At 41.3% G+C, this 19478-nt stretch overlaps 1 protein-coding gene across 3 annotated transcripts; it reads right to left on the reverse strand.

Annotated features, from left to right (window-relative positions):
* Positions 1–84: 84 nt before the first annotated feature.
* Positions 85–4543, reverse strand: LOC140318139 (myozenin-2). Of its 3 annotated transcripts, none has more exons than XM_072395833.1 (6): positions 4409–4543; positions 4044–4131; positions 2918–3075; positions 1878–2031; positions 1124–1307; positions 85–403 (listed from the first exon to the last, which is right to left on the reverse strand). In XM_072395833.1, the coding sequence occupies exons 1-6, from the start codon at positions 4535–4537 to the stop codon at positions 220–222; spliced, it is 897 nt and encodes a 298-aa protein (XP_072251934.1). In that variant the 5' UTR covers positions 4538–4543; the 3' UTR covers positions 85–219. The 3 variants fall into 3 exon arrangements, with proteins under 3 accessions (XP_072251934.1, XP_072251933.1, XP_072251932.1); XM_072395832.1 differs by having other exon boundaries at positions 1950–2031; positions 4398–4478; XM_072395831.1 differs by having other exon boundaries at positions 4398–4478.
* Between the last annotated feature and the right edge of the window lie 14935 nt (positions 4544–19478).

Here is a 19478-nt window from a genome sequence, read left to right on the forward strand (position 1 = left end):
AGTGGCGGCATTCTCCCGGACTTCACTGACTGCGTATAAATAACTCATTCCGTCAGTCTGCCTCAACTGGCCAAAACACTCAGCTGTAACAAACCTTTTAATATATCATGCGAGAGTGTTGTATTTCCCTTCTCCTGCAGTTCCTCGTAATCAACAGAAGGATAATCTTTTTAGCAGAAGAGCTCTGCGCTTCAGTCTTGAGCTTCTCAACTCCTGTTTTCATAGTTCATTAGATTCAGGATTGTAGTCAGTTCCCCATCCCTTGGGAGCTCTGTTGAAGTTGGGCCGTCTGCACATGCGGTCCAGAGCCACACTAGGAAGGTTCTGGGACTCCACTGCCTCGAATCCAATCACTGGGATCACCCTCTTGCTGGCTATAGCACCCCCAAATGGCTTTGGAGATCTGAGGGGAAATCAAAAAGTCCTTAGTACACAGGCTGTAAGCATTGTGTTTGATGATCCTGACATATCCTATAATATCACTCCTCACCATAATGAGGACACTACATGCAATGCTTTAATTCTTCCACCTCCTTTTCTGCTGTGTTGCTGCCCTGAACATTGGAGTTCATCTTTAAGGCTACGCAATTTCATAGTAATCCAAAGGACGTAAGAGGATCCCTTCGCCAGAGGTATAGTTGCCGTTTGGATTGTAAAATCTGCTTGACTGACAGCTTTAACTGGGTAGAGTTTAGAGCTCGTCTTTCATGGAGTATTCACTTCTCCATCTGCCCAAGATTAACCTTTGTTCTACCGGGCTAATTTGACGCAGTTTCCCATGTGCTATGAGAAAGGTGATTCCCTTAAGTGTGTGACCTGCCTCGTGGGCTATGAAAAGCTTGTGGACCAGTGGATCGTCTGTCAAGGGCCAGACTTCAAAATAGCCCCTGCACTGCTGCACTCCAAGGAGGTGCAAGCCAGAGACCGGATTAGTTTTCAAACTGTGGAAACATGGAATGAAGCCGAGGGGAAAGATGATGGATAACCCGGTTAGGTCATCTGTGGGTCTGTTTTGACGTAGATGGGCTTCTGTGCCCACGCTTTAAACGCGACACCATTTGATAAGCTGTGATTTGTTTGAATGGGTTCAGTAACAGCTGGAGAAGTGAAATGTCTGATTTACCTGTTGAAGCACCTGTAGTTAGCAGGCTCTAGTCTTAGTGGGATCTGTGGCAGCTGGGCATTGAGGGCATTCAGGAGCTCTTCACTGTCTCCCAAAGCTTCCGTCCAAGGGGAGCAGTAGGATTTGGGGATTACTGTTGTGTTGAACTTTTCGTGAGGAACCCCCTTCAGCGGGCCAGAATATCCTGACCGAAACAAACAAAAAAAATGTCGTAGATGAAAGCTGTCGTAGCTTCTTACTATGAGTGAGGTGGAAGGCATTTAGGTAGAATTTGAAATGCTTTTGCAGTTGCAAAATTTGAAAAGCGTAATAAAATGAAAAGCCACGAGATGAATAAACAAAAAGCAAGTCGTATGTCAGCACGAACAGATAAATCGGACATCTAAATCGCGTTGATGGCACACCTGTCAACAATAGGAATGTCGGTAATTAGATCTCGGTGTAAATCCCTGATTATAAACAAGGCTTAGTTCATCATCAGTCAGACTATAAGCAGTACCCTCAGCCAGGCAAAATACGCAACAGCTCTCAGCAAAGTCCACATATAGCTGCACTCCACAAACTGCCAAGTCCCCTGGCTCTGAGTATAATGAACCAAGTACATGCGCTCATTGCATTTCCACTGGAAAGCTGAGCCCTGACAGATAAGAGCGCAACGGTGCTTGTGCACTGCCCAAGCGTTACGCATGGCAGAGAGCTACTTGTGGCTTGTGACAGTCTGTGGCAGTCCTTTCTTCACCGTGTTACCATTTACCTGGAGCCAGGACATCGGGACTGCCCTTCTTTGCTACAGTCTTCTGAAGGTTCATGACCAGGCTGTGCTTACCAGGGATGGAGAAAGCCTGGTTCTCTTTTCCGCCCTGTGGCTCCAGCACTATCTGTGAGGGCGGATTTTCCTCCAGATGAACCTAGGATACATGCTGAGTTAGGTTTCTGTGAATATATTTATTGCTCAAATGACATCGCACACCTTATTAAATGGAAAGTCCTCTAGAGTTACACATTTCAACATTTGAAGGGTGAATGTATTGTAGGAAACACAGAATACAGTGTTTGTGTCGACACTGACCCTGACAACGGACTAAAAGTTGAGTTCTTTTTAGCTTCTGCTACTTCGCTTTAAGCAAATGTCCATTGACACACATTATTGGACGAAAAAAAGATAATCATGAGGAATAAGCTAAGCAAAACTGGAAAGATTTAAGTACTTATTTTTCCATTTCTTTTAATGCAGATATTTGGATGTTTCAGAAATAGGGCGGAGTGTGTGTCTTGCGGCTGTTGCAGTTCAATAAAAGCGAAAAAAAAGAGGAGACACTGAGAAAAGTCAAATGGACATTAACTGCATGTATAGCACCTGGAGCATTCCAAGATGCTGCTGTAATTGCTATTGATTCGAGCCTGCGCAATACGTCAGTCAGCCAATATAAACACATGTGTATGCTGACCTGTTCAGATTTGTTTTTTTCTTCTGAAAATAATGCAGAAAAAAAATCAACTGGGGTAAATTAGAAAACGTGTTATCTCATATTTGTCCAGCGGAATGACTCCCAAGTTTGTTGTTTAAATTTTTTTGTGTGAATAAGTTAATGAACAGTACGCCCATTATTGTCCCTTCTTGTGACAACACCTACATCCCATATAAATGTACACTGGCTGATGCATCCTATGCCCAAAAAGCCAGTATTGTTTGGGTCTCTATTAAAGATGTATCAAAATCGTAGCCTCATAATTTATTTTATGGAGGTTGCATGGGAGGCATCCCGAGCTATGCGACATCTCTGTGTTCCTTACATTCATGATGTAAGGACCATTGGCAGCGTTCTCCAGTGTGAACTTCTCTGCCCTTCTCTGTCTCTCCTGAAACATGCGAGAGCCTCGATTGGACGTAAGGTTGAGCTCCTCGATCATCACGTCTTTGGGAACACTGATCTTCTTCCCCAGGCTAAAACCTTTCGCACAACATAACAGACAAAAGGAGCAAGTGCTTTGGTGATTGATAACACGTAGTATCCTTTAGGCCAAAATCCAGAACAGAGAGAAAACCATCTTTTTGTGCTTTTTGCCGTGGAGTCTAACCCTGGATAAATTCTTCATGAGATTTTGATGTCTGTGCAAAGGTGATGATAGGTGCAACATTGCAAAAAGAGAAGTAACATACTAATGAGGACCACTGGCAAATCATAATGTCTCCACTGCTCTTCTTGTTTCAACATCAAACAGCTGAGGAGGACTGATATAAAAAAGCGAAACCATGTGCAGCATCACTAAATATCTTCACAGCTCTCGCTCAGGGTCTCTTCTCAAGTTATGGCACAGCGTGGTGGTGGGTCTAAAATAGCCGCGAGATGATGTCAAGTGGTGTGTAATGTTTGTTGTGCTCCAGAGTTGCATGGGTAACTGGGCATATAAATAGGATCTTTGGATGAAAGACTTGTGTCAGAGCGGCTGGCCCTTTTTACTTGCACATGATAAGTGATGGGAGCGGCCTGGGCATATGCCCCCCCTTGAGGAGCTTCCTTTGATCGGCCTGTGTAAAAATTCAGCAGTGGGAGTCACATTTTGCTGAGTTTACGAGACTTGGTTTCAAAGATTATCTGGCAGACACCACTTGGAAACAAACAGTGCCGCTGGGATGGTCCCTGCTGGAATGTTTGGAGAAATTTCAGTAGCACACTGGCACTCCCGGGATTGCAGCGTATCACCATCCAGTTGTCTCCAAGCAGCAGAGCAACACACTTTGAAATTATTCTGACACATTATTCTGACACACCCAGCTGTGACCTCACAATATGGCAAGTGGAATGTGTGTCTAAATGCATAGAAGTTGATGGTAAATGAAAACTACTTGTCTTATCTACTTATATATAAGTTGTGCTGCAATACAGGAGCAAGACCAGTGTATTCTACACACACTTACCCCCTCTGGCTTCCTGCGACAGGGCTTGAGCCTGCAACATCCTCTGCTTAGTCAAGTCACTCAGGCCTGAATGCATCATTGTGTAATTCTGATGGACACACATTTTGATTATCATTATAAGATTTTTTTCCAAAGCAAATTTTGTGTTACATTAACAAGTTATTAGCCTCCACGAATCTCATTTAACGGCATCAGATTTAGTGACAAAAGTAAGATGAATTCGAAGTCACACCACAGCAAATCCATTTCATATATGACTCTGCAGCATGTTCACACATGGAAAGCTTCCTTGTTTACTGTTATTGCCTCATGTCAGTACTTATAAACCCCCCCACACATTCTCTCATTCCTTACCTGTATTCTACCCTCCTGTTTACCGTCTGTTTGAGCTCGTTTAGGTGGTTGTGTGGTTTGTCCAGCAGTGGAGCTGAGATGCTTCCACGCTCCACTCTGACACTCCTCAGCAGAGAGGGAACAGTCTGTATCAAACTCATCTCAAGATGCCTTCAGTGCTTACCTCACTGAGTTTATTTTAGCCGAGGGGTAAGAGAGTGAGGATGGATTGTGGGGGTGTTTGGGAGGGTGGGGTGGGGTTATAAAAAAGCGATCAAGGGGAAGGGGCAAGTACAAAGATTTACATGCTAACCTAAGACTTCTTTGATGATAAAAATTGTCTGTGTGTGTGTGTGTGTGTGTGTTAGCAGCACTAGAGGCCAAGCATCCAACTTCCCCCCAGCAAACACAGACACACAAACACAAACACAAGCACTTTCATGGGACCGGTTTTAAAATTGATTGAGGTAGTTGTGATCGAAGGCCATGACTGTGTTTCCTTGTTTAGGGACAGAAGTTGAACTCTGTGGCAGGTTGCTGTTCCATTTTCTGACTGTGGGGGACCTTTGACATCCCTTTCTTCCAAAGTGCTCTGCATTATGGGCATTACAAACCCTTCGGATATTCAGTGGGGTAACGTAGAATGTTTTCTTTTTTGTATCTTTGTACATTCATTCATTTACTGATTTAGAGAGAAACCCATGCTGTGTATTCTGTATAAATTCTTCTCTTTCATTTCACCCTGTAAGTAACGACCTTTTGAATTTATATTTGGTTGCCCTTTTTGAAAGCAAGAGAGATTTTATCATGCGGCTTTTTTCCCCACAAATTGATTCACTGGTCTTAGCAGGAGCCCGATGGGAAGAACATTTTCTTTACCCCTGCTGTGATTAGATATTGATTTTGCACCTGCCCTGCTCTGCAACACCAGTATCTCTCAGCGGGAAGCCTTGCAGCCTCTGAAAAAAAATTGTGAAGTCATCCCGAGTCACAGATGATCATCTGCAGATGCACACGAGAAACGCTGAGGAGTTGCTGCCCATTTCAGGTTTACTAAAGAGTCTTTGTCAAGAAAAGAAATACATTTTGCTTCGCAGAGAGAAAGCAGAGAAGTTTGTGGCCGTCAAGAACAGTTAATCTTCCGTGCAGCTCTGTCTTTGTGATGAACATGAATGTTTCACTTCCACTTTGGTTTCTTCAGAACTATTGCTTAAAACTGCACAAGACACTTTAAGTTACTGCGTGTCTCTTGATGATTCAGTGACGTAGGAAATACTAGGAAACAGAACAACTGCATCTCTGTCAATGAAGGTTGTGTTTAAGGCTTTACGCAACAATACATTTTATAAAATTTAGGTCTGTGCTTAGGCATGATTACTGTAGCAAGCTTAAAGTATAATGACAGGTACACAATTTGCTTTTTACTAATAAATCAATAATGTTTTTAGCTCCCATTTCACAATTGACATTAGTGATAGGCCTAAATTACAGAGCACACAATTACCAGTGTAACAACAACCAGGTATAAAGACACACAGAGAGCTGCTCTAATGTGTCCCAGCTGATTTTAGGTTTGTGAAAATAATATCCCGTAAACCTGAGTGACAGTATCAAACTCTGACAGCTCTGCTTTAGAGTATTAGCAGTTGTATGATACCATGCCACAACTGTTAGGATTAATAAGGGAGGGTTTGCTTTCGGCAAGGAAAGTGTGTGACGAAAAAAATGATACAGTTATCATAAAAGCCGTGTTAGGCACCGCACCAAAGACAGAAACAGACTGAGCAATTCACCTTGACAGGTGAGAATATGTGACAAAATGAGGCAGGATGTTGCTGCAAGTGTGCGAGCTCAAACAGCCTCCTCTGCAGTTAAAATAAGAATAGAAAAGAAAATCGGTGCAATCCCAGTTTAAGGCTTTTATCCGCCAAGGTGAGCCAAGGTTTTAAGTGTTCCCACACATCTGATTGCTCTTTTACCTACATTTTCTTACACGAGAGCTCCTTATGCTCTTAATAAAAGCAAAACAAAAAACCAAGCTTTAAAAGGCCTCTCGTTTAAAGCTGTTTTTCTCTGTAGATTTATTTAGTATCAATAACTGGAGCTCCAGAGACAACTTGTCCAGACTGTCGTTGAGACACAAATGATGGTGCTTAGTTCTGGAGAGAAAGGATTGAAAGTTTTCTTTTTTTTCGTGGGGCAGCACACTTGCTAAACACGTAATTAATTGATTGTCTGGCATAGACGTCATGAAAGACAAATGTCTTTTACGTCTAGGTTGTGATGTACGTCATGAGAAGAAACCAAGTGCTGTTTATAACAAGATGCAATTTGTAAGCGAGACGCAGTCTATACCAGAGCAGCTGCCGGCACAAACTGCATCTTGCCAAAACCCAAATTAGAGCTGGGAAAAAGAGCTTTTTCCTATCAGGCTTGTAGAAGCTGGGATAATTCACCTGTCATCAGTAAGTTGGACAAGAATGGTTTTGAAAATCATCTGAAGCTGAAATACCTGGGTTAAAATTCTTTAATTGCTGCTTGAAGCGATGAAGTTTGGTAAACCGTTTAGCTGTTGTCATGCTTTGTTGTTCTGTGGTTTGATGGATAAACAGGTCAGTTTGTGTTTTCAGTTGATTTTTTTTTTACTTTTGAACAAACTGTATTTTATTGCTTTTTATTCTTGAAATAAACAGCACGCTCAAAAAAAAAGCTGACCGGAGTTGGGGGGGGAAAGACCAAGAATATCGACACTGTGGGTGATGAGAGCCCACTTCAGAGACAATCCCCTGCTGGCCACAGCACGTGAGAGAAGATGCTAACAGATCTTCCCTACTGAAGGGTGAGATTACAAGCAAGCAAAAACAGATACGGGGTTTGACCATCACACAGTGCACCATAAAAAGCACTTTGTTGACATGGGAGCCCACACTCAGCACTTTGAACATAACTGGCACTCTTTCAAGGTTGAAGTTTGGAGGCAACTTGGAGACGGCACCAACTGACTTTTGAAGGAACATTCAAAAATAAACAAGTGGGAGTTGTGGCTGTGTAGGAATGTTTGATTTCATGTTATTGGTCTTCTGTAGCACAATAATTATTTATCATATTGCTGTAGTCGAAAAGCAAGATACTGGTTTGTGACCTCCCTCGTCCATGGAAAAAAGCCATAAAATGATACTGCTCCTATTTTGTTTCTGAGGAGACTGTTGTGTTTTCATCCAAACTTTATTTATCCAGTCAAGTTGACCTGAGATCTCACACTCACTTACAGCAGCACCCAGTTTCACTCTTTAATGCGCATCCTGGGAAATTGCCCAGTAGTTTGCCAGTCCTAGTTGTTGGCCAATATGTTTGATGTAATTGAAAAATACATTCACGTTAGTTGTTCTAGAAGGTGGAGACCTATTTTTCCTTGGATCTTGCTGTCATCTCTCATGTGTTCTTGATCATGTGATTCTAAATAACTGTCCCTTGCTCCTTACAAAATCTGATGTATTGTCTGGTGTCAGTTTTGGAAGTTTTTGCTTTTTAATGTCTTCTTACTGTGTCTGTAATGCATTATAGGCACAATTAGCAGAGGAAATATCAGCGCAAATAGCAACCTTCCATTATCTCTTTCAGAGGTTTTATTCAGAATGTGCGTTATGTCAAATAGAGAGTGTTGCACAATCACAAAGCACTGACAGGTGCCAGAAGGATGATTCAATCTTACTCAGACTGAAGGTCTCATGTTATAAGACCACTTTAAAAATGGTTTGCCCCGTTGGCCCATCAGATGATACCCTGATGATGAGGGCAGGAGAAAGCAAAAGCAGCTATATTAAGTTGTCTTAAGTCTGTCTATTCACATCGAGAGCCAAATGCATTGAAATTCATCTTGCAGAACAGAAGAAGTCTTCATTCCAAACTTTTCTCATTGCCTTTGGTGGGACTGCTGGAAGTCAGTCAGCTGGGAAGCTGTGTTGACAGTTCTCAGTTTGAGATTCAATCCAGACAGGAGTAACACACAAGCTGCATGGAGTGTGAGCAGATGTTAAATTGCACTATTTTGTCACCCATCAGGTACAATGTCGACAGTAAGTCGTGATACTCTGTAGGTGTCCATGTATAAAATAACATTATAATCATGTTTACGACATCATTAGTTCCTGCATGCAGCCCCTTCCTCTGTTCTCACATTTACAGTTCTGATATCAAAAATCTCTTTTTCAAATGACTCTGCGGGTGTACAGCAACAGAATGATTCCACACAACACAAAGGCAGTCACTCGAGTGACAGGCTCACTCTGCAATTAGCTGAGGAACTCCTGGGGTGTCTACATCCAGGGTTTGTAGGGAACGATGGCTACGACAGGATCCCTGAGGTGACAAGAGACATCAGACTCAAAACTGTCAGAACTGGGACTTTTTTTGCCAGATTAAACTTATTAATTAGGTATGCACACGTTCGTGAATGAATTGTGTTTTTCTGTTTGTGTCTCAGTCATCTGAGAAACAGAAACAGAAAGGGCTGCATGTACATTGGCCTCCACGACCTACACAAATAACTGCTCTGCAGATACAAAGTTCAGCTTCCAACCATCTTTCTGTCTGCAGGAGTCTGCCACTGCTGTCAACCTGCACAGCAGGTCTGTGACGGGGGGGGTGGGGGGGGGGGGGGGGGGGTGGGGTGGGAATTGACTACAGTGTTGGAAAGCAAATTGAAAGCTCTATGCTTCATCTCTTTAGAGATACATGAAATCCTCTACCTCAGAAACCCAAAGGAGCAAGTGCAGGGGCTACATAAACTGCACCATGGGTCGGCTGAGGGGTTTGGAGAAACAGTTCTGGCACTGAGATCTGTGTGGAAGTGATGTCGGAGCAAATGGTCCCCATCTCACCATACGGTTCACAGTTACTTTATTTTTTTTTCTTTCATTCTACAATATTCATTCTAATAGTACTCTTGCAGTATTTACTCAAGTCTTTTCTTTTTATGTGAATTTTCACTGCTTTAATTAGCAATAAAACAAATGACTTTTATGACTGAAAGACATGAAAAAACAGAACAAACCAGTGATTACCAAACCTTCTTGCTTGTGAACCCTTACAAAGAAGTGCTGGATTTTATAGGCTTTTAGTAAAGTAATGATCTGTTAAATTCTTCCTTTCAGCTTAACTTAAAAAAAGTACGTGTCTGTGTGTCTGCACAACTTTAACAACTCAGCCTGCCACTTTGTCATGAAGGAGGATGAGGATGAGGAGGAGGAGGACATTTTTCCCATTTATCTCAGACAAATCCTCCCTTTAACATCATCTTCAGACAGGCATTTTGAGTGAACCTCTTCATATTACCAAGAATTAAATCAAGTTACTGCTCACTGGTTCAAATTCTTTAGGATTTGGTGGTGCATAAGCTTGGGCCTGGCTACTGTCCTCCCAGATATGGATAATGAAAAGGTCAGCAGAAACCATCAAAAAATGAATCCAGTGGAAAAACTGCTGTAAGGAATTTGTTGTTAATTTTACTGAACAAGGGCAGCTTTTCCCTGGTGTTTTCTTAAGCTAAACCGTGCCAATCAGCTTCCACACTGAGCTACCTATAGGACACCCAGATAGGGGAGAGTAGTATTTATGTTTTCACCTAACTGCTGCTTAGAAAATTAATTATTCATTTTGAAATGCTAAATCCATTAGGATGACTTTGGAACACAGTGTCATAATTATCTCCTACTGAAATCTTAAAAAACCTCTCTAAATGTTCGTCCTCTTGGCATTTGCTTGCTCCTCTTTCAGGCTCTTACGTGGGCCAATGCAATGGAGAGCAGGGGTGATGGGAGCCGCTGCCTCAGATGACATGAATGAATAAGATTCAAGCCAGAGTGGGAGTCCCATCGTCTTCCTGGGAACCCCTGTGTACGGCACCACTCACGAACGCACACATACACAGATAAAGATCTTTATTAAAAGGCTGCCGCTGAAAAGTAGAACATTCTAAAAAAACAGCAAGAGCTAAAGTGAATTACGAAGCTGGAAATAAAAGCCTGGGCAGTGAATCAAATCAGAGGCCCATTCTAGCAGCACTTACCATGCATGAAATGAGCTGCTAATTAGCTTGTAATGAGACAGTGCAGCTCTTGTGAGCCTAATGGGGACCCATTTGCAACTGAGAGTGTTTTCCACCGAGTGCATTACCAAAACATCTCCCTCCTCTTGGAAAACATTTTGTTTTGCAAGCAAAATGCCCTCATACCTGTATCGATCCAGCTACTGAAATGTTAAATGCCACATTGCACTGCTTGCATTATTGAAGCTGAAGCAATCTAAAAATAATATAGCCCATCATAACAGTCTCTCATTTCTACCATTTTTGTGAGTAACATTAATCATTTTATTGGTCCCGTAGTTGCCTTGTGGCCTATTAAAGTGGGTTTAAACTATTGATTAACTTCTTCCATTTGAACAGTCAGAGCAGCTGGAAGGAGGGCTCATACAGGTTGCCTGTGCCTTTTCTGAGTGCGATCAGCTCACTTTGAGGTTATTCTTTCAGATTAGCAGCCTTGGGTCAACTTTTGTCCACATAGTGGAGATACAAGAGACACAAACTGAAAATGAAGTCAAGCAGGCTGGAAAAGAACACGAAGAGTTGATGTATCAATGCGTTTACCATCCAAAACCAAAATCCATCCATCCATTTTCTATACAACTGTAGGGTTGCGGGGGGGCTGGAGCCTATCCCAGCCATCTTTGGGTGAGAGGTGAGGTACATCCTGGAAAGGTTGCCAGTCCATCACAGGGCCCAAACAAAACCAGACTTTTAAACTACATGTAAACATGTTAGTCTGACCGACACTGTACACAACTTGGGGTCAAATCACTCCTGCATGTACACCCTCAACTAGACTCAAACACACCCTGCCACTCCACAGGCTCCACGGTTCCCATCCAGTATACAGAAATAGTAACAACAACAACTACTAATAACCAAAATTGTATGCATCATTTTGTAAAGACAGTCAAGCATAACTATATATCATCACAGTCAAATTCCTTCACATATTTTTTACATTTCTTTAGTCAGATGGCTAAACGCATCATAAATTCCGACTCAAAATCAAATCATTAAGACTATGCAAACTCCCGGCTGCCTAAAGACTTTTAAGATCACCTCTCTACTCTGTTGAAATGCTGTTTTTATAACGGCAGCTTCATCTGACAAAATTACCATTCACACAAGTTAAAGACGACGTCTGTGCAGTGAATGTTGGCTACCTTTGAATCTGAAATGATCTCCCACAGAGGAAGTTAGAAGCAGGAGAATGTCTGAAATGATTTCTCACACAGTCCACAGACATACTTGGGCCAATAAACCGATTCCCCTGCTGTGTTTCTAAGCTTGGACAAGGAGAGTTAAGCTATAACCATAGCTCGACTGAACTGTAAACATATAGGTGATCATATGATTCCTAAGACAGCGGTAAAAAAGGCTGCATAATGGATTATCAAGTCTGACACAGGATTCTTGAGAGAAACACCTCTCTTATTATCTTCTCAAACCTTACTCATATTTTTAAATATACGGAATCCTCCCTCATATGGTTCACTTTAATTGGCCCTAATTAACTTTAGCAGAAAGTAAGATCAAATACATCACAGGGGAGAAGGCAGTAGCTGTCAGAAAAGCATGATATAGCTGCACGAGGGAGTTAGGAATTCTATAATGAGATCTAATTTGAAACTTTAAGTCATGCATGGACTGTAGCAGCCAAAATGATGAAAGTGTCCAAAAAAAAATCCAAAGTTTTTATCTTACATTAACAGAGGATAAAGTGAGCCTTTTTTTTTTCTCTTGAACTCTTTCGAATTGTTACTGAGCACCCAAACACATGCACATGTCCATCTAATATCCTCTGCATTCAAACATGAAGCGACTTTCTTGCAGTGTCTATGAAGCGTTTTTCTTGTCGGTGCAAAGATATATACACACAAATGATGTCCCATTATTCCCTGACATCTTCCTCTGTGTATGTGTGTGTCTGCTGATCAACCCTCCCTTCACTTCTCTCACAGGATCTCTGTGAGTGATGTAGTGGAATTTACTTGCAGGCTCATCCCTCCCACACAGGTGCTGTTTATGCCCAGCACCATGCACACATTGTTGGACACGCTCAGTGAGAAGCACAGCATCTTTGAGTTTTCTGTGCATCTTTCCAATATGTAATACACCTAATATATGCAGGCTCTGCTGGGTAAGAGTGGCAGTCACTGCGCTTTCCAGGTTGAGACCATTGGAGATGCATTCAGGGTGGTTTCAGCTTTCAGGTTTCAACTCTGGAGAAGACTAAGTGTCACACCCATGACAGCTGAGATATAATGCCTCATCGGCTCATCAAAGGGCCATAAACAAGAGATATAGGTATATATACATATATATCTCATTCGGGTGATGCAAATTCAGCTCAGCAGCGACACCTACGAGCACCTTAAGCAGCTACATCTTCAGAGGAAGGGGATCATTACCGTCAAGGCCAAGGATCAAAACTGTCAGCATAGCAGCACTGCATTTGCTACATTGCATGAACATATGATCAGTCATCAGCTAAAACATATGGGACTAGATGCATGTCATGTGCACTCTATACAGTGTCTGCATGAGACCAAAACTGAGGCTTCAGTTTGTGAAGATGAAAGTTTGTCCCAGTTTTTATTATCTGCAATCAGTCAGGATAAATACTTATTGAATTTCAAAAGTTTAAAGAATAAAAACTCACAATGTTTTGGCTCTAGGGAGTCAGTACACTTAGTATTCATGGCTGGCAATTGCAATTTGATTGCTGATTTGTTGCTTTATCGTCAGGCCTGACTTTGTAGCTGTACGTTCAGTGATAATGCCAGCAGAGTAACTCCCGAAGGTTTCTGAGGTGGCTGATTACAGGTGCCAATCTCAACAAAGCCAGAGTGATTCATTTGTCATCAGGGAATTGAAAATCCTTTCATTTGACTTCCATTTGAAATATTGTGCCTCTGAGCTTGTGTCAATGAATATTTTTGCTACCTCTGTGTTGGGTCTCTTTATACAAAAACCCAAAAACTCTCTTCTGTCTTTTTTACTAGGCCTTTAACATTCACCTTTTTTAGCTGAATGTTAAAATTGACTTTTTTTTTTTAAAGGAAGAATGGACAATGCTAGGAATGGTCTGATAAACTGATAAAGCTACCATCTCAGGCCCTGAGGTCACAGCACATGGGGAGGGATCTGTAAAGATTCCACTAAGACGTGTGAATGTTGTAGTGTTTCATTTGCTTCATAGTCACATTTGTCAGTCCTGATTCCTTTAGGCTCCCTCTGTCTCTGCCCCCAGGTCTTCCCACTGGTAGCAGGGGGGATGAGGATGAAATCAAGTCGATCTGCACGTATCATTGTAGAATTGAGAATTCTGGCCTTTTGCTGGAGGAGTACCAGGAGAGAACTGTTTATGAGGTGAAAAAGCATATCTGATCGTAGCGTTTTTAACATGTTCATATACCTCCTGACTTTGCTAGCCGTTAGTGTTCTTTCACACTCGCTGACTTGTTTGTAGGTTAGTAAAACTAACTTTTCTATCCCAAATCCCAGGCGAGAGACTCCATCAGGGAATCCTGTGGCTCCAACTGCTCTAAAAACTGCCATGTGTGCCGTTTTATAAACCATGTGACTGTGATGTCGCCCTAATGTTTGCTAGCTGATGATATTGCTAGTACTTTATATCTTCAACCTAAAATTCCCAAAAGTATAAAATGTCCAAATGTCACAAACCTAAATTTGTCTAACATCAGACCATTGAAAACACACAAGACTTTTAAAGTGACACATTTTAGTCCTTCATGAACGATATTAGTTTATCTTGAATTCATATAATTTGTAATGTAATTGTGTCTTTTCCTGATCATTGCATTCTGTTCTTAATTACATTTTATCCAACGTCCCAAATAATTGGGAATTGGGTGTGGACTTCTGTTTCCATGGCTCGCACAAGCATGCAGTTTTTGAACGTTACATTTGCTGTTCGGCTACTCCAAACTATCTCAGATGACATGTTTGTGCATAAACGAGACTTTAATGGCTGAAACGTGTGCTAAATTACTTATAAAACTCATCAGGGCTAACTGAGATCATTTCAATAGCTCATTAAAATCTCTGTTAACTTTACAAGTGAGCAGACACTTGAAACACAAAAATAATTTCCAAAACTTTACATCGCAGCTTTTATAGAAGTCATTTGACACTAATATTAGTGACAAAGAATGCTCAAACATGAATTTATTGAAGTTTCATTGTAAGAGACATCATATTTCACTCAGCATCACCTCACTCTGACTGTCCCTGCAGTGAGGATGAGGGCAACTTCCCCGGCAGAGGAAAAGTCTCTATGTGTCTCATCTGAGTGACAGAAAAACAGAAACTGTTTCACAACAGACTGCTCATCTGGAGATGAAAACGCAGTTCATCAGATCAGATCAGTGGTTGTTTGGGGATGTTTTGCTGCAGGAAGAGTTGGTGATCTTGATCCAACACGGACATCACTCCATCTTGGTGTGTCATGCTATACCTTCAAAAACGTGTCCTACATGTCCTGACTTTGTCACACAGAAAATGACCACACACACACACACACACACACCTCTAAGTTTCACAAAAACTGCTTGAAGAACAAAGAGAAGTATGGCACGCTGTCAGTCATGTCAGGACCAGCCCTGTCACCTGATCTGATAGAAATGCTTGAATCACACAGCCAACAGATACAATGCTGCTTTGGGAATATCCTCAAAAAACGAAAATGTCCTGGTGGCTATTTTGAAGAACCAAAGCATATTTGGAACATTGAATGTCATGTTAAATCATGTTTTTACCTTCAGAATTTTTCTTGACAGTAACATATGAATAGAATTTATTTAAACCAAATCTATGCTGCAAAACTTGACCATTTGCAGATGTATTCATGCTATTGACGGATACTGTATGTTTTAGTATTAAAAAGGGTTTGTTGCTGCTTGGCCTTGCGGGACGCGAGCTCCTTAAACTCCTGCACTGTTTGTTCTGCTGCACAATGTTGATGTGATGTCTTCTTCACTCTGACTCCTCTCTGTCGCTCTCCTCTCTATCCTTCATCTGGAATGCATCAACTTATTGTTCTGCATCAGTCAAAAACACAGCTGACGGCACGATGAAATAATTTGTCAGCTCAGCGAAAATAAATGGAGATGGCTGCTGAGCGCAGTGTGGATCTATTTGCTGTTGTTTTTCTTGATAGTCAGACATCTACATTCACTCACATATTTATATTTCCATACACTTTACACATTTTTATTGAATGTCACTCTCCTTGGATTCATCCTTTGGATGCATGTTTTTCTGCAGATTACCTAACTCTGATGTTGCAAAAAGAAAACAAAATTTACAAGACAATCTTTTGTGCCATTTTATTTCAGTTTAAAATACGTCGTAACTGTAGCTGTTGTGATTGCCTTGTTCTCCTTCGCTCCAGTCAGAAATCAATATCAAATCACATGGGAGTTAAACCATAACCATACATCACTTTTCCCGGTCTAATATGTCAAACACGTTCCCTACTGACTGGTTTTCAGATGAGCTGCACTTATAGGTAGCGTCCTCAGCATCTTGGCCACATCTGTTGGCTGTTTGTGGGTCTTTAAGCGATGAACCAATGGAGCAATGAAAACAAATGACCGACAAGAAAGCCAGCAGGAGCAGGAGGCACACAATGCAAAAAATGAGGACAGTCAGAATGGCGTTTAATTCCATGTACTGCTTCTCCTGTGGGAGAAGTGTGGTTGTGAGCCGGAGGTTGAGAGGCATTGGAGTGGCTTCGACAATGGTTGGCAACAGAGTCTTCACTGAGGCCAGGTGGGTGACTGCTGGCATGATGGATGGGTGTGTTTCCTCGTCAAGATGTGGCCGCGTCAAGATAATTTAGTTGCCTCCTGAGGAAGAAAAACATCTTTTATCTTTTTGTTCACAATAATACATTATAAATGCCCAATATTAAAACACCATTCAAATGGTTTTTAAAAGCAAAATAATGTTTTTGTGGTGAATTTTAGCATAAAACAATGGTTTTGAGTCATCAAAATCAGATGTTCAATACTAGGCCTGTCAAACACACAAATAGCATATTTTCATGCTGTGTATCTCATAGAATGAGCTTAATTTTCTTTGTTTTTTGTCCTTACCTGCAGTGTATTGTTGCAGTATTTCTGTCCAGTCGCTGTGCAGGCTGTGCTGGCTGTCATGAGAAACAGACAAAGGCTTTCTTTTGGTAAGCAAAGCTTGGGGAAATGACAGAAATGGGGGGCAAGAGAGGGAGAGCTGGAAGGAAGAAGAAAAGTGGCTGGAGGACTGCGAATAACAGGCGGGGTTGCCATGGCAACAGTTGCTGAGGGGCCACCAGCACAGGAGTGACATCATATCACCTTAAGGTTGTGTTTTAGGCTCTACAAATGAAAATATATTGGATTTTCTTTCTTAAACCAGTGGGAGAGGAATCAGTTTGAAATGTGTATAGAAGTAAGCCTCAAAAGTGTGGGCCAATCAGCGGATTTATTTAAATGATTTAAGTCTATGATTTAGTGGAATATACTGGCAGGAATTAAATTATTTACCTAACCTGAGTTCTGATATGCCAGAAACATTTTATAGAGTTTAGAATGGGTCAAATCACTTGTTTGCAAATAGCAAATAGAGACCCCTTGGCAGCTATGAGGCTGGTCAAACCTTCCAGTACAGCCACCTGTTGGTCAGAAATGCAGGACTAAACACGCCGCTTGGTCTCTTTCTAACTATAATAAAGCCCCCTTCTCCACAAGGAATAATCGGTTGCGGCACCCCCTGCTGTTCTCCCTCAAACAAAGTTGAAGCCCAAAAATGGGACTTAGTCCAAATTTTAGTTGCCATAGAAATGACTTAATTATTCATCTAATATTCAGTAATTCAATCAACATTTAACAAAAAGCCCAAAAAGGATCTTTTTTTTTTTCTCAAAAGAACCCAAAAATATCAGACAAACAGGGAAAAGAATTAATTTGCATAATTTGATGTGGAAAAGAACATAGAATAAAGCCTGGCAGCTCATATGATTTTAGAGTGCTTTCAGGTGGTTAATTACAGCTCCAGACAATGGAAATAAGGGATCCGTTACGTCAAAATGCAGATAGTACAGAGTCAAAATGGAGCCTGAATGGAGGACTTAGCAAGTACCAAGGTCAGTTAAAAACGACAAACAGGAGAAAAATTATTCCAGGGATGTGTGGGCCTTAAAACCTGGAGGGTCTCTGATAGCTGCCGTCCCTGGAGAGATGGGCTGACCAAGGAAGAGCTTGAAATCAGTGATTTTAACAACCTTTTGCAGATCTCAAAACAGATTTTGAAGCAGGATTTTGCCTTCAAGTTGTTCACACAAAGTAGACCGTTTGCATTTCTGCTGGAGGCACAAACAGCAGACACAGCTGGATGTGAGATGTGTCACGTGGCAAATTGTCTCAGTGAAAAACGACGATTACAAACAGACAAGCTGCTGTCAGACAGGCAGCATGCAATGTAATAGTCCCAGAATTAACATAGAAAACGTTTGAGGAAAAGTGTCCCTGCTGAAAATGAGCCGGTCTCTCTTTCTCACTCTCTCTGTTACCTTGTTCTGCCATGCCTTATGTAAATCTAAACTCTCTTATTTGGAAGTCTTGCTGTTCAGTTTGTCTTTTTCTCACAATACAGTTGTGAGTAGCTCGTCATTGCCGAGAGGAAATGAAGCAAGATGACAGCTGAGCAGAGGCTGATCGGCTTGGTATTGTTACTCATGTCACTCAAGGAAGTATTCCTGTGTTTTCTGTCTGTTACACACAATTTTACCGTTACTCGACCTGTCTAATTTGTACATGCTGATCATGTGAATAGATCAGATTACAACCCCTAATCCAGAAATGTTGGAACGCATGTCTACAACGCAAATAAAAACATAAGTCAATGATATGAAAATCTCTAAACCAAAATTTTATTCACAATAAACATGTCATAGCTAATTAAGTTAATTGGCAACAGGTCAACCATAGGACTGGGTGTAAAAGAGCACAATAGATTTCTGGACCCTGAGGCAGACTTTCTTGAAAGAAAGGCATGATTCTGTGATGAAAATCATTGCATGAGCTCAGAAACATTTCCAGAAATCCTTCTGTGAACACAGTTCACCATGTCCTCCACAAATGCAGGGTAAAGCTCCATCATGCAAAGCAGAAGACATATGTGGACATGATACAGAAACACAGCTGTTTTCCTCTGGGCGAAAGCTAGTCTTAAAGGGAGTGAAGCAATGTTGAAAACTGTTTTGTGGTTAGACGATTAGAAATGTGAAATTCTTTTTGAAAATCACATACTCCAAACTGAAGAGGAGAGGTATGATCCAGTTTGTTATTGGTGCTCATTTTAAAAAGTCATCATCACTGATGGTATGGGGTTGAATGAGTAACTATGAACTGGCAGCTTGCACATCTGGAAAGACACCATCAGTGCTGAGCGGAGTATACAGGTTTCAGAACATACTCCCATCTCGACGACACCTTTTTTCATGAAAGAAAGTCTTGCATATTTTCAGCAAGACAATGATAAACCACGTACTACGTCAATTACAACAGCGTTGCTTCACCGCAGAAGAGTCTGGATGCTGAACTGGCTTGCAGACAGTCCAGAAGTTTCACCAATTGAAAATAATTAGTGCATCATGAAATGCTAAATATTGTGAAGGAAATATGACTTTATGAGATTTGCAAAGCATTGCACTCAGTTTTTATTTTTATTACATTTAATATTGTTTGGAACTGGATTTGCACATATGGTGGCATTTGAACTGAAAACAAGAAAACAGTAACGACTAATCTTTTTATTGTCAAAAATCTTGAAACACATACACATACGCGAAACACATAAAACTGATGTCTATGTAACTTGACAAGACTGCAATTGCATGGCTATTCACTTATCTTAGTTGCTTAAGAAAGTACATACATTCACCAGACAACGACGCTTGAGATAAAGGGAACACAAGCTTATATTTCGAGGACAAAAGAATTGAAACA

The sequence above is a fragment of the Leuresthes tenuis genome, unplaced genomic scaffold, assembly GCF_036924035.1.
Source record: "Leuresthes tenuis unplaced genomic scaffold, fLeuTen1.0.hap1 SCAF_11, whole genome shotgun sequence".
Taxonomy (NCBI): Eukaryota; Metazoa; Chordata; class Actinopteri; order Atheriniformes; family Atherinopsidae; genus Leuresthes; species Leuresthes tenuis.